The following is a 16,385-nucleotide window of genomic DNA, read 5'->3' on the forward strand; positions in this document are numbered from 1 at the left end:
GCACGCTGCCTAGGGGTCACACTTGATTCCTCTCTCTCATTCTCCTCTCATATTCAAAACGTTTCTAAAACTTGTCGCTTTTTCCTCCGCAATATCACAAAGATACGCCCTTTCCTCTGTTACTCAACTGCTAAAACTCTGACTCAGGCCCTCATTCTCTCACGTCTCGATTACTGCAACCTCCTGCTGTCCGGCCTTCCTACCTCTCACCTGTCTCCCCTACAATCTATCCTAAACACTGCTGCCAGAATCACTCTACTCTTTCCTAAATCTGTCTCAGCGTCTCCCCTGCTGAAATCACTCTCCTGGCTTCCGATTAAATCGCGTATCTCACACTCAATTCTACTGCTCACTTTTAAAGCTTTACATTCTTCTGCCCCTCATTACATCTCAGCCCTAATTTCTCGCTATGCACCATCACGACTCTTGCGTTCTTCTCAAGGATGTCTTCTTTCTACCCCCTTTGTATCTAAAGCTCTCTCCCGCCTTAAACCTTTCTCACTTTCTGCCCCACACCTCTGGAATGCTCTTCCCCTCAATACCCGACTAGCCCCCTCGCTATCCACCTTTAAGACCCACCTTAAGACACATCTGCTTAAAGAAGCATATGAGTAGCACTGGATAATCATGGACACATGACACAAAGCTTGGCCTCCTGCAGACGCACTTACTAGTATTCCCTCCTACTGTCTCTGTACGTTCTCCCTACCTACCAATTAGATTGTAAGCTCCTCGGAGCAGGGACTCCTTCCTTAATGTTACTTTTACAGTGTGTCTGAAGCACTTATTCCCATGATGTGTTATTTATATTTGCTATTTATATGACATGTATTACTACTGTGAAGCGCTATGTACATTTTATGGCGCTATACAAATAAAGACATACATACATACATACATACATACATATGGAGATCCTTTATGGATATTCAGGATCTGTGGCTATATATATATATATATAGCCTCCTTGATTTTGGAAATAGGTCCGTAGAGTAACCACCATAAACTAAATGTCCATCCACATATAAAAGTATATCTCAGAGCTAGTATGTGCTCTGAATCTGTGGTGACATAGAAGTAGTGAGAGGTAATAACTATGCCAGTCACAGCAATTGCTGTGTGTATCCACCTATAACTGTAGTATGCTTACATACCCACATACAGAGCTGCTTTTCCTAGAACTGGAGAAGGCACTTAGTGATTGCACTCCCTAGAGCCCTCAATGTTCAAAGTCTAGGGTGTCTGTAGGGGTTAATGCACACACCCATAGAGGGTACTAGGAGCTGTGTTAATAATGAGAGAGAGTCTCCATAGAGTCCTAGGCATCTGATAGTGTATAGCCTCTGTGCAGGATAAAAGCTGCAGTATATATTGACACTCGGTGGGCATATAACATAGGTGCAAGATAACCCAAATGTCCACCTAGTCAGTAGGTTTAGGCAGGCGGTGTACTATAGAAGCACTGCTGAGTGGCTCATCCATGAAGTATCACGGCAGGATCAATAAACCTGTCGACAGCTCTGTTCATGCTCCTTACCCAGCCGGTATGTAACAGCTGTTTGAAGCAGAGCCCCGACGGAGGCAGATGTCAGGTGGTCAGGTTTACTCAGAGCCCACACGAGCAGGTAAGTAAAAATTTTAAACATTCAGGCAGGTAGCACAGTGATATCTGGCCATGCTTCGCCCCCTACATCAGCGCTGATCATGAGTATATCAGCGCTGATGTGCTCGAGGGCAAGCCTAACTTGTAAGGTAGATTCAGACCGGGCCTATGTTAAACAAGATCCTACTGTGTGCTAATAACACAGAGGAACAGAGTATATAAACAGCACACGGGGCGCCAGCAGTATCGCAGCTAGGAACATATCAGTCAATGCTGCATTCAAGTGAAAGGGCTTCCCGCGTGTCAGGAGTAGGTAAGTGGCCGACGCGCGTTTCACGAATGAACGCTTCTTCAGGGCACGTAGGGGGCTGCTGTCTATATACTCTGTTCCTCTGTGTTATTAGCACACAGTAGGATCTTGTTTAACATAGGTCCGTTCTGAATCTACCTTACAAGTTAGGCTTGCCCTCGAGCACATCAGCGCTGATATACTCATGATCAGCGCTGATGTAGGGGGCGAAGCATGGCCAGATATCACTGTGCTACCTGCCTGAATGTTTAAAATTTTTACTTACCTGCTCGTGTGGGCTCTGAGTAAACCTGACCACCTGACATCTGCCTCCGTCGGGGCTCTGCTTCAAACAGCTGTTACATACCGGCTGGGTAAGGAGCATGAACAGAGCTGTCGACAGGTTTATTGATCCTGCCGTGATACTTCATGGATGAGCCACTCAGCAGTGCTTCTATAGTACACCGCCTGCCTAAACCTACTGACTAGGTGGACATTTGGGTTATCTTGTACCTATGTTATATGCCCACCGAGTGTCAATATATACTGCAGCTTTTATCCTGCACAGAGGCTATACACTATCAGATGCCTAGGACTCTATGGAGACTCTCTCTCATTATTAACACAGCTCCTAGTACCCTCTATGGGTGTGTGCATTAACCCCTACAGACACCCTAGACTTTGAACATTGAGGGCTCTAGGGAGTGCAATCACGAAGTGCCTTCTCCAGTTCTAGGACAAGCAGCTCTGTATGTGGGTATGTAAGCATACTGCAGTTATAGGTGGATACACACAGCAATTGCTGTGACTGGCATAGTTATTACCTCTCACTACTTCTATGTCACCACAGATTCAGAGCACATACTAGCTCTGAGATATACTTTTATATGTGGATGGACATTTAGTTTATGGTGGTTACTCTATGGACCTATTTCCAAAATCAAGGAGGCTATATATATATATAGCCACAGATCCTGAATATCCATAAAGGATCTCCATATGTATACATCACTTAACTACCCTTGGTTAAGTTACCAATGATTACAGTCACGTGCTGTTTAACACATTCTCTGATTTTAAAGCCCATTTTTTTATTCATTGTTTATTAATAAAATTATTTTAATTATGTCACTATACATTCAGTTTGATAGAGTGCTGGTATATTAGGTTTCTTTTTCTCCTGTGCACCTTATCCCTTACCTAGTAAGCACCTCAAACACGGTTCACATTGTAGCAGTGCGGGAGTTCTCTCTGTGTGTAGCTAAATCTTTAGTTCTAATGGGGATCAGGAAGCTATAACATTTTCGGGAGCAGAGTCATTTTCAATGCATATATATTCTACCTATCATTATATTGAATAGCGTGACCATGATGCAAGGCTTTTGTAAATTGATTGATACATACATGGAAAGTTAGCTGAGTAGAGTATGAATTGGTTAGTTTGATTCATAGATAGTGTTCTTTAACCATGTGATATTGAGATTACATTCTTACTGATTCAGGAGAGAGGTTAATGTTAAGTGCCTCTGACTTACTCGTGTTCATCTTGGAACCTGAGACTTTGTTCAAAATGATCTAGAACTTTATAAAGGGTGGGAAGGAATACGTGCGGGTTGGTAAGAGTTGGCATGATATCGTCTGCAAACAAATGTAATTTATAGTCCGTATCTTCAATCTGAACTCTGGAGATGTCTGGGTTGCTACGGATCAATCTGGCCAAAGGCTCAATTTTGATGTAAAAAAGAAGTGGAGAGGGGGCAACCCTGTCTGGTCCCATTTTGAATGGTAACCTGCTCAGATACCTGGCCTACATTTCTAATAAAGGTGTGGGACCTATATAATAATTTAATACAATTAACATTTCCTTTAAGACCAAAAGCTTGTAGGTTCGTGAAAAGATCTCCAGTCCACCCTGCCGAATGGCTGCTCGACATCCAGCGAGAGAAGCATTGTTGGGGAGAAATTGATTTTAGCTAATTTTGATTCGATCTATAATTCTCCTTAACTTTTTTTTTTTTTGTTATGCATTTTATTTGCAGGTTATTTGAACCTAATAAAAAACACAGCGCACAACGCTCATCGTGAAATATGAATGAACAATTTATAATTTAAAAATAATTCAATGTTCTGCGTACATCAGAAAAAAGTAAATCGAGCATTTAACTGTGACAATGACAGTTGTTACCACTCAGACACCATGACACATGGGAAAGCTGCGACGGATCGCTCGATTCCAGGATTCTGTAGTCAGCCTGCCGTGCTCTCATCTGCGGCGCTGTATAGGCAGAGGGTCCCTCAGTATCGTCCACACCGTCAGAATGAGTGAGTCCAGAGCTCCGTTTATATCAGGAGTAGCTGATGTATTAGCAATCTCACAGGACAGCGTCTGCTCTATCCCTCGCGGCAACACACTAAACGCCGGCGGCAGTGATGACCAGACTCACTCATTCTGACGGTGTGGACGATACTGAGGGACCCTCTGCCTATACAGCGCCGCAGATGAGAGCACGGCAGGCTGACTACAGAATCCTGGAATCGAGCGATCCGTCGCAGCTTTCCCATGTGTCATGGTGTCTGAGTGGTAACAACTGTCATTGTCACAGTTAAATGCTCGATTTACTTTTTTCTGATGTACACAGAACCTTGAATTATTTTTAAAATATAAATTGTTCATTCATATTTCACGATGAGCGTTGTGCGCTGTTTTTTGTTTTGTTTTGTCTAGATTCAGGGTCTTGGACCACCCTCATTACAGCAGCAGACGCTCCTTATACTTAATTGGTAACATAGTTATCTTTATTCACTTGGGTATTTAGTGGATATTTCACCAATATTATTTTTCACAATTGTTGGTCCATTATAGTTGCGCACTTGTATTGTTTTTATTTTATTTGAACCTAATACAGTCGCGCTTTGTGGCAATTATAGTCTCCTGCACACTTCCATACTTACAACATTAGATGCTTTTTGAGATATCCACTTTATCTACTGCAGAAGCTACCATGGGCTCTGTCTTTTTTTACCATCAGAAAAGAAAGCTTTAAAAAAAGACAAGAAAAAGGAGAAGAGGGACAAGACCGCCCATCCCTTATCCGGGGGAATTGAGGGACAAAATGATCCAGCAATCGGCCTCTCCAAACCCAAGAAGAAGGTGCCCAGTCACTTGCTTTAATTATTAAAATCATTTAACCAGGTGCTGTTATCATAAATCTGAGCATATGTGTATATCTATATAATTATTATACAAAACAACTTGTGATGAACGGACTCCTGTAATCCAAAGAAATTAACAGGGACTGTAAAGGGGGTTCCCGCTGGATGATCCAGGTTCTCCTCATCAAGATAATACGATGATAGACAGTTCACAGCACTCAGAGTTTGGAAAAATATAAAAATAGATTTTATTCAATACATCATAGACACAGAATAAAAACTGGGTGATGTTTCAGGCCAAAATAGGCCTGAAAAAAAAATTAAGTGAATGATGTACAGATGCATCATATGCATCACCTGTGTTTTCCTGTCCAGTAGGAGGTCTGCAGGCTGACATTACCTACGCCTCCTTTATCTTCCCACCAATGCTGAAGACACCAGTGCAGCATTGATCTGATTAACAGTGTGTGGTTAGTGCATCCAGCATTGGAGGGGGTTAAAAGCACTTGCTGAGATGGGTGACAATCAGTAACAAAGGGTGGCAGCCCTGAGTGTTTTGTTGGCATAAATGACTCCGTTTCTGAGACTTCCATGTAGGGAATTAACCTCTGCACAGAAGATGTCTAAAATAATGTTTTCTTTAATTTCCAGAAGAAGATAAAGGCTGGGAGCGCAGACTGAGAACCTCGTGATGAGAGGTATGACTGTTTGCTAGAGTTTCTCCGTAAGGGAGGTTTCCCCAAAACGTTATGCTTCACCATACACTGAACACCTTGGTAACATACCCATTTCCAGGCCTCGTGATCATTATTTCTTGATTGCCTAGGTAGAAAAGTATACCTCGCATTTAGATTTAATTGAAATCTATGGGGATCGGTGAAGGACCTTATACAGCCTGCCTGCTGAGGGGACCAGAGAACCTCCAGTAAATGGATCTTTACCTAAATAGTTATTTAATGTTAATTTGTTAAATAGCAATATTGTATTTTAATGTAAGACCTTGTACACTAATAACGGTCACCTGAGAGACAAAAACACACTTTTAGTATAATCAAAATTGTGAAATCTATTTTATTTATAAAACATTAATAAATTGCCTTTGTCTACATATATTCAGTTTGTGATACAAAAAAATTAAGCGCAAATAACACCACTTTAAACAAAATTTAGCAATAGACAATTAATATACTGTCCTTAAAGAGTGCAGCTCCCGATACAGGACTCGGACCAAATCCAACCAGCAATCGATGAAGAAAACAGGTGCGCAAATCTCATCAGGACATAGAAGAGAGGAAATGAAGACACCAAAATAGTGCAATAATGTCAAACAACAATATGATCAAATGTTGAAGATTCTATCAAATTCGCACTCACGTATTCCACGTGATATATGAGCGTTGTGGTTGTTATAAGTTACCAACTTTCTTATTCAGATGCATACTCCGGATCAACACCAATAATGTTCCATACGAAAGGAAGGGAAATCCACATACATAAAAGAAAAAGAAAAATAGTATAATACTGCTTTTAATATTAAAAACACAAAGTTTTACACTTACATAAGTGTCTTTGTGGCAGACATTTAGACCACCCTGGGTCATATGGATAGATGACACTCCACACAGCTACAGTATCTGCTCTGAAGGCCGTGGAGCAGATACTGGAGCTGTGTGGAGTGTCATTAAATGTGCAGCCATTCTTTCCCCGCACTCCATGGAACTGCTTGTTAGAATAAGCTTCAAAGATGCTAAATATTTTAACTACTTATAATTTTTTCTTTTTTTTAATCTTATTTCCTGTACATTCCATGGCAGTGGGCACACTTGGGTTATGCACCACCTCGGGACACGAGAGAACTGATAACTTCCTGCAGGTACCTGCTATAAATTGCTCCCCCTTCCTGCAGGCAGTCTTTCTGTCCTACCCCGCGGGTAGGTGTGCTTGCTTACCTGACTGCCTTCATAGTTTTTGTGAGGTTTATTCCAGGGGACTGTTTCTTTTCCACTTCAACCCCATGTGTGACAATTCGGGGTTCCACTCTGAGATCGGGGCTCCCCGCAGAGGCACTACACGTAGCGGTGCAAGCTTCGCCCCCTTCCCCCCCGTCTTGGCAGCATTGAGCAGCGTGTGCTGTTCTCAGTCTGCCCAGCCACATATGAAGTGCGTAGGCGTTTCAAGCCATGCGTGGTGAAGAAATTTCCGGGTGCTGCAGTTTTTTATTCTGCCCAGGTGTAGCAGGTAAGCAAAGCGTTAAATTAAAAAAGTGTTTTATTATTTTTTTTTCCTCCCCCTTCACAATGCTTTTATAATACTTTTAATACATGATGGTTACCATCTCGAATTCAAAGCTTTTTCCAAAGAAGAATATTTTCTGTGTCTCAAAAGTTCCAAGGAATCAAAGGCTATGGAGGAGATCCGCGACCACAAATTAAATCGAGTGATTGTGGAGGTTCCCGGAGCTCAAAGAAAGCAAAGCATTTACTTCAACATGGTTTTTAGTGAAAAAGTCCAAAGAGGGTTTCAGGCCAGTCCTGGATCAAAAGTTTGAACACCTTAAAGTTGAGAGGTGGAATCTTTGTGATCCGTGATACAGGCTGTAGAACCACAGGAGAGACTTGCTGGTGTCACTGGTTCTAAGATGCTTCTGTGCACATTCCAATCTCCAAGTTGCATCAGAAGTACCTCATTGTCAGTCGCGTCTCTTCATTTACAGAACGCAGCTCTTCCCCTTTGACCATAGCTCCAACTCTTTCGTGAAAGTTGTTACCCTAATTACAACGTTGAGAAAGCTGGGCATCCAGATGTTTCCATATCTCAACGACATTCTTATAAAATCTCAAAGCAAGACTATACTCAGAATAGTCTCAATCTTTTAAAATAGTCACGTTTGGTTAATGAACAAAGGAAAAGCCATCTAGAGTCAACTTGGTCATTGAAATTCCTCGGTGTTATGTTCGATACAACCAAAAGAAAAGTTAATCTGCAGTTGCAAAAAGTTTTAGATATTAGGCTTGTGGAAGAAAGGAGAGCAAGTCCTATGGCGACAGCAAGAGCTTGTATGAGCGTTCTCGCAAAGACGGCGGCCACTTTAGAAGTAATAAAGTAAGCAGGGATCCATATGAAGGCTCTTCAGTTACATTTCCTAGACCAGTGGAACAAGGATCCTTTGGACCAGCTACAGTCTCTTTACAAACCTGGGATCAGTTGAAGTGGTGACTGAGAAGAAACTGTAACGGAGTGCTCACCACAAACAAGGCGTGACCGCGAGGCCGCGGTGGGGATAGATGGACAACACCAACCCACCGCTGCTTGGGCGCGTCTGGAGTGTAGATAGGTCAAGGTAGCCGGGTCGGGGTTGGAGAGGTCTGGATGGTCAGTGATACTTGCTGAGGTTGGGGTTGGAGAGTTGCGGGTCGTTGTTGGTAGCCGGGGTCAGGAGTTTAGAAGTGCGGAGTCCGGAAGAGAAGCCAAGGTCAGGAATAGAGGAACTAGAACCAGAGTACACGACAAGACTGTGGAGGCAAGGGTAGCCCGGCTGAGCATATATAGGACACCAGAACCAATTGGGTAAGAAGCTGGAGGAGGTGCGTCAGTGAGGTGGACCGTGATTGGTAGATGAGGTGCAGAAGACAGGTGTGAGAAGAATCCCACAAGCGGAAAGATGACGCGGCTCGTGCGCGCGATGACATTGCTGTGTGGTTGGAGTCTGGAAGCGGGACCGGAGAGAGTGGTATTAACCTCCGCGCGCCTAGCATGACGGCTGGTCCCAGGAGAGGGAAGAGTAGCATCCTGGACGACGGGCGGAGCGGGGGACCCGATCACAGGTTGGGGTGTGTCGAGTGCGCCGAACACGTCGCGGATGACGGATCCTGACAGAAACAACCTATTAGAAGGCTGGCCTCTTCTGGATCCCCATTGGGTGTTTTTATCCACAGATGCAAGCAGCGCTGGTTGGGGTGTTCAGTGTATATGGACAAACCAGTTGCCATGTTTTGGAACTACAAGTCAGAAAAAGCTCAAGTCTTTTCCAAGGCCTTTGCCTGAAGGTAAAATCGGACAACAGGTCTGCAATGGCATACTTGTGCAGATAAGGATGAACAAGAAGTCATTATGGAAAGTGGCAGAAAGCTTGCAAATGGTTAACAGAGACCCTCCTGAAAGTGAAGTCTTAAACTTTATACATTTTTCTCAGCAAGTAAGTAATAGATCTGGAGCTCTTGCATTGCAAAAACTATTACGGATATCAACTATGATGTTTACATCACAGAAGCTCTTTCTTATAATTATACATAGTTGGTTAATGTATGCTATTTACTTTTAAGATAACGTAACTTTTTAAGAGCGCTTTACTATTTAAATGGGAAGACCCTACCTAGATCCATTTCCTCTGACTGAGGGCCATGTTTTGGTGCGAAACATGAAAAGTGGGCCTGTGAGGGCTCTACTGTACAAATACCCTATTGTCTTATATTTTTAATATAGCCTCTGTGGTTGCTGCCTTACTTTTTATTGGCTCCGTGCGCTGTATTGCACTTTATGTTCTATTTAAAGACTTATATTTGGCCAGCATGCCATTTGTATTCAAGAACCGAGGAACAACTGTGGATCTCCGCACCCTCGTTGATACGGTTGTTCAGCCAGGCGGAGCCCCCATTTACAAGAGGGGACGCCGACGATTCCCACATAATATACAAGCGAGAGGTGAACTAGTTCCATTTTGACAGAGCCGACTTCGAAGCCATAAACATAACTGGCCTTTTAAGTATTCCTCAGTCGTCGACGGATTCCAGGAGAATGGGAATTCAAAACAGATGTCTTTCTAAAGATAAGCTAAATGGGGGCGTCCAGGCAGATCTGATGGCGACAAATCTTAACCGAAAAGGTCCTGATTTTTGCTCCATAAATTCCCATCAGCAAGCAGCACGTAGGGATGCGCTCATGTTTGCTTGGACCTTCCATCTCTCATACTTGTTTCCTCCTATTCCACTCATTCCGAGGGTGCTCAAAAAGACCTAACAGAAGTACCCCTAGTTCGGCCCAACTGGCCAAGAAAATCGTGGATCCCATGCCATAAACATGGAAAAGTGAGTCGGGCGGCCAATTAAACATCTCAATCCTCAAAATTGTGCCCTACAGGCCTGGAGATTTGAGTGGCAATTGCTCAGGAACAGGGCTCCGGGTCTGTTATCACAATCTTAAATGGCTGCCAGAAAGTATTCAACTTCAAAAGTATACCATGGCATATGATTCTCTTATGGATTGGTGCCACGAGTATGGAGTAGATTATGAATATCACCCATTGAGTATTTTAATATTCCCTTAAATGGGTCTGGAATTTTTTAGTCCTATATCACGATAAAATGGTGCCGAGACCAGTCTAATTTTCTCCCAAAAGCAATTGTATTTGTTCTATCTTTAAAAAAAAAAAAAAAAAAGTTACAATATCCCCTTATTTTGTCCATATCTGACCTCTCCAAAGGTAGACTTGAATTTGGATGATGTTTGCTGTCTGGGGTACTACATGGATAGGGTTGCCGATTTCAGGAAGTCGGGCAGGTTGTTTTGTCCTCCTGGAGGGTACCAGGAAAGGGATCGCCAGCTACGACAGTAATAATTGCACGATGGATCAAATTGGGCATTTAAGAATGCTTACGACCAGACCTTTTAAGTGCGACTCTCGGCCCATTCTACCAGGGCAATTGTTGCATCCTGAGCATCTAGAGCTCGAGCCTCACCTGCCGAGTTGTGCAGGGCTACTGTCTGGTCATTATTTAGTACCTTTTATTAAACAGGCGCCTGCTGGCGCAAGCTTTTGCTTAAGGTGCTACAAGCTGTAGTAACTTTAATAAATATTTTCAGCTACACCTTTTTTGTGTGACTCCGTTATTCTTTCCCCTCCCTTAGTTCAGTACTGCTTGGGTATGTCCCAAGTATGCCCCCTGCCATGGGGATGTACAGGAAAATTGTTTCATACTTACAGTTATTTTCTTTTCCTGGAATCCTTCCATGGCAGTGGGCATATCTTCTCTGCCCCTGAAGGGTTTATTTGTGTTTAGATCATGTCTGTGTATTTTACAGCTGCAAAACCAGACACTGCCTACAGGTATGGTGAGGTACTACCTGCAGGATGTTTTTCTGCAGGAAGGAGGAGCTTTTTATAGGTGGCACTACCTGTATGAAGTTTCTTTTCTGTCCCTCTTCTGCCTGAGGCGGAGCTTAACCCAAGTGTGTCCCCTGCCATACAAGGATTCCAGGAAAAGCAAAGTGTGAAACGATGTTTTTTTTTTTTGGTGCAATAGATAGAACGGAGATGTTCTAAAGCAATAGGCTGTAAGAAAATAAAGAATGAAAAACCCAACCTAAAATCAGTGTTAATTTACAAGAGAGGAACGTGGCGTTTTTGTGACCCATACATTATTCCACATGGAGGGACCCCTGCACTGAAGCAGTGCCCCCACACACCATTCCATGTGGCATATTAAAAAATGTATTACAAATTGCTGCAATTTTTAGCTTTGAGCGATGTCTTTCAGAAGAAAACGAGTGACTATATTAATGATTTGTTTAGATTTCTGACTGTGTTCTCTGGATGTTTTTGTCTTTGCCAGGGCGACCCGCCAACAGTCTACATCCCATGATAGAGGTGAAGTGGCAGAGGAGGAGACGACCTACAAGCCATGTTCTGTTTTTTTTGTTTGTTTTTCAAGATGTATATATTTTGATAATTTCCATGCCAAGGCAAATCTAAAATCTTAACACAATGTAGATATATATATTTTTAATTCCTTTTTCGTTTGGGGGAGTTCTTTTTTTTTTTTTTTTAGTGGAGATTCGACAACCGCCCATTTTTCCAACTCTGGGAAATGGATTTTAAATCGTAGGACTGTGGGTGATTTTAGACTTGGCAACTGTTTGAACTGTGACCTGAACCATTTTATGGACATTTGTGAAATGAAATACCTATATATTTATTAATTAAACCTTCACTTAACAGTGTCACCTTCTGTACGTGGGTTTCCTGCCTTTTTGAAATTGGACTGTTTTAAAATATATATTTTTAAATCTTTGTAAAATGTCTTTCAAATGTTGCGTTAACTCGTTTTTAGCCTATTAATTTTACCATTACACTTGCGGGGTGTAATTATGCGTTGATGTAACAGCGATCAGATCAACTGATTCTTCCTTGTTTACATTTTTGCTGTTGGACGAAGTCTGCAGTGCTTGTGGTTCAGCCTTTTTCATACAGTACTTGAAGGCTTCAGCCAAAGGATTCTCTGCTAAACATTAAAACACTCTGGCAACAAAGGGACTGGAAAGCTTAGATTTGTTCTCTCACAAGGAGTACAAAAATCACACCAGGTGGTCTAGAAAACGAGCAGAAACGGCACATGTCGTCAACGGCTCCATAACCGCTCATTTATTTGACCAAGTTGACAGGTTTTGTTACTGATTTCTTGACCTTGCCCACTTAACCATGTACGTTGCCAATCACCAGTGGTGCAGTCTCCAGTCTGTCTGACTTCTAACCATTTAGGCGAGTCCAGTTTAAAGATCGATACAGCAATGGTACAGGAACCTTCCGAGGTGACCACCGCTCACATCACTGACCTGAGGAAATCTTAAGGACGAGATTCCTGTCTGGAAAAAAGTTCCTATTCAGCACATTTTTTTTTTTTGTTTGTTTCAATTTTTTTATTGTTTTTCGAGAGATAGACAAAATACAATGAGTTTTTACATATATCTGTTACAAACTCACAGTCTAATGAAGGAAGAGATATAAAACATTACATTTAAACATAAATAATGCATTATTGTCTTCTTTTCTTATATATCTACTTTCTTTTGTTGTGCTCCACAAAACTTTTTTACAACTTATTGGGGAAGCAGCCGCTTCCTTGTGTGTCTCTGAAGAAAGTTCAAGGATAGTGGAGAATAGAGCAAGGAAAGAGGGGTGGGGAAAGATAGAAGAGGGGGGGGTGGAGGGGGAGTTATCAGCTCTGGCCTTCGATGGTCAACTCATAAGATAGTTAATCTTCTGGCCAAATTTCCCAGATCTTGTTAAATGTATCTACCTTTTGGCTAAGTTGTGCTGAGAGGAGTTCCATTACCTTTATTTCCCTGATTCGTCTCAATACTGTCTGTTTGGAGGGGGCGTTGATCTTTTTCCATGCCGCGGCAATCGAGCAGCGGGCTGCTGTAAGAACATGGTTTATCATTTTATGCACTTGGGGTTGTAGGCCCTCTATTGGTTTAGACAATATCAAAGGCAGCGGGTCCACCTCTATCTCCACCCCCAGGAGTTCTCGTATCATTGTTTGTATCATGATCCAGAACCCCTGAATTTTTGGGCAATTCCACCAGATATGAGCCATGTCTCCCCTTTGCCCGCATCCTCTCCAACACAAATCTGAGGACCCGGGGAAAATCTGGCTCAGCCTATTCGGAGTTAGGTACCAATGAAATAAAATTTTGTATATATTCTCTTTTATAGTGGTACAAATTGATGTTTTAGAGGCTGCTTCCCAGATATCCTCCCAGTCGTCTCTATCTAAATTTAAATCTTCTGTCCATTTTAGCATATTGCTATGTTTAGACTGTGCTGCGGTTATCGCCCGTCCCAGATATACCTCCGAAATCAGACCTTTACAATAATAGCCTCTTCTGCATAGTCTCTCAAATTTTGTTAATATTCAGCACATTTTTATTACTTACTATGGCATCACTTGCACACCCCAAAAAAGTTGTGGGGTAAACGCTTCGCCTTTGTCAGGTGCCAAGTAGAATTTGTAGCATCTGCTATATAAACATTTAAAAAAAGCATTGGAAAGATGCCTGCATAATCGTTCATGAAGTGAATAAATAAGACATTAATGGGATGACTGGTCTGTATTGGATAGAAATAAACCACTGTACCTCAATCTGCGTACGTTATTATTCTACAGTAACTACAAAGGCAAGGCACTAGAAACCCCCCAGTAATAACATGTATTCTAGGTATTGTAATCGCACTGTTACTTGTGAGCACATAATACAAATGTCACATACTGCTCACAGATTTCTAGACCAGTCACTCTGGTAACTGTTGACTGTAGATCACTTAACCAGGTGGGGTTTTTTTTTGGTCTGTACACCATAGTAATTAATACAAATGTCCTGCATCTGGATACTAACAGTCTCTTGAGTGCTGCTGCTTTTTTTTTTTGTGTGTGTGTTCCCTGAAACCAGACATTTTTCATGTGTCCATGCGATTCAGGGTCTTGTTTTTACTATATTACAGGATCCGACGAAGTTAAATTAAGATGTGATTTGTTGAATGTTGCAAAGTGGTAACAGTCCTTATACATTTCATCGGTGGTGTTGGTGGTTTAGTGGTGGCTGTGGTGTTATTTGGTGGTGGTGTTATTTGGCATGCAGTTTGTCATGTCACCGTTTTGATTCTACCCTCACGCCAGTCTGTAGTGACCTGCATTACATTACAGTGCGTTGTCCTCTGTAAAATAGCACCGTTATGAGACCAGCCCCTTCAGTGCCAGATGCATTTTAAGTTCTCTACCTTGCATGAAAATGAATAGGCTGTAGTAATGATCAATTGGGATGTACTACATACATACTTTACACATCTTAAAGCGGCAGGCCACTCTGATTTGCCATTTTGTAGCATTTAATGTTTTACTTTAACCCCCTCAATGTCTGAGGGATGTGACCGCAGACTCTGACACCATCGATTTACGTGACCGTTCTTCTGGTTTCCGGCGACGGATTGGGGGCGAGGTGGGGTGGAGAGAAGAGTTTGGACCTTTTCTGTAGTTTGCGGTCAGCTCACAAACGCCACTTACATACCGAGCAACCGGCCATGACGTATAGTGGACGTCCATAATGGCCTTCGGGGTTGACACCCTTCAGGACGTACACTGTAAGTCAATAGGATGCTGAAGGGGTTAAGAGATCCCGCTGCTCTCTCAAACACCTGTTTTTTTTTTATTTTTAGAAAATATGGTTCGTTTAGCAAAGAAGTATTTGGAATATTAGGTCTTCTGGAGAGCCCAGTGCTGACCATGGAACCCTCAGAAGCCAGAAATGAGACACCTCCTAATTTGTAACACTTTTAAGCGAGGGACATGCTCGGGGGGCACAATACTATTGGTTCAACTCCTACAGACTTCTATTTGTATTAATAATGATAATAGATGCTGAACAGACCATTAAATACTTTTGAGTCTCAGAGTCTGTGTGTTGGAAGGACGTGGCAGCAGGTAATACACACTGAGCCCACCCCCCCAAAAGCAATAATTTTTTCTTACCCAGGCATTCGTAATAAGTAGGCACTAAAGTTTAGTGACTAAATTATTACTATCATAATTCATGACATGTTCTTTTTAACCATTAAAACATAGTGTGGAAGATGCTCTTACCCGATGTTTCTCTATTTCAATGTTTGTTTAAAGATAAAAAAAAAATTAAATCTGCCTATGTTGCACAATAGGAAGCCCAATTTCCCCTCTATTTTTTTTTTTTAAGAAAATCCTAACTTTTCAGAAAGCTGCTAATATCCTGTCACTTAGACACAAGTAGCCATCAGAGGACCTCAACTGACCAGATTACGGTGGGGCAGTTTTTCTGAGAAGACCCTTTGCATGACCCAGTTCTAATAATCATAGCCAGATCTATAGCACAAGAACAGACCGATTAAAAACTAAATGTAGTTGTCAGAATTATTTTTGGTGCACTTATATAGGTGCGAGATGTTAGTCTTTGTACTGTACAAAGTTATTTCAGTACAATATGAACATAACATTGTACTGTTATTTATGTAATATAGTCCTGCTTCCAACAGAACTCTTGTAGTTGTTACCGTTTCAAACCATTGGTAGCATTTGTTTACCGCTCGCAAAACCTGCAATTGCAGGGGTGATCAGGGGTCTAGCTTTTTTTATACACGTTTGTAATTTCTATGCAGAGCTGATCTCATAAAAACTGCTACTTTTATTTCATCCACATCCAAGTAGTTCCAATATCCCTCCAGCCATCTTTTCAGGTATTGCCTAACTCCCTTACCAAAGTTGAATTTAAAAATTCGAGGAGTTCTTATGGCACAATCCCGGTCTATGGGGGTATAGAACGGTGTCGTCCTTAGGCTGTGGCCACGCTCCCGCTGAGCGCGCTCATGCTTGAGTGGTGTCGTCACCAACTCTTCAAGCATGTGCGCTTGGCTGTCCAACCATTTTAGAGCAGGAGCGGAGGGCATGGTGTTAAAGGGAGGGGGTGTGTCTGTCCCTCCATTCTCTCCTTCCATCCATTCTCCCTTCACCCCTTCACTCCATTCTCTCCCTCCACCCCTTC

General features: G+C 42.2%; 1 protein-coding gene across 4 annotated transcripts in view; it reads left to right on the forward strand.

The window, feature by feature from the left end:
• TCOF1 (treacle ribosome biogenesis factor 1) overlaps positions 1–12,053 on the forward strand; it is a 48,432-nt gene extending 36,379 nt beyond the window's left edge. For all 4 annotated transcript variants that reach the window (XM_075602081.1, XM_075602084.1, XM_075602082.1 and 1 more), the window contains 3 exons: positions 4,922–5,043; positions 5,697–5,743; positions 11,654–12,053. In XM_075602081.1, the coding sequence (XP_075458196.1) occupies positions 4,922–5,043; positions 5,697–5,726 (152 nt within the window). In that variant the 3' untranslated portion in view covers positions 5,727–5,743; positions 11,654–12,053. The remainder of the gene's footprint in view (positions 1–4,921; positions 5,044–5,696; positions 5,744–11,653) is intronic.
• Positions 12,054–16,385: the final 4,332 nt, after the last annotated feature.

Source organism: Ascaphus truei, chromosome 5 (genome assembly GCF_040206685.1).
Source record: "Ascaphus truei isolate aAscTru1 chromosome 5, aAscTru1.hap1, whole genome shotgun sequence".
NCBI lineage: Eukaryota > Metazoa > Chordata > Amphibia > Anura > Ascaphidae > Ascaphus > Ascaphus truei.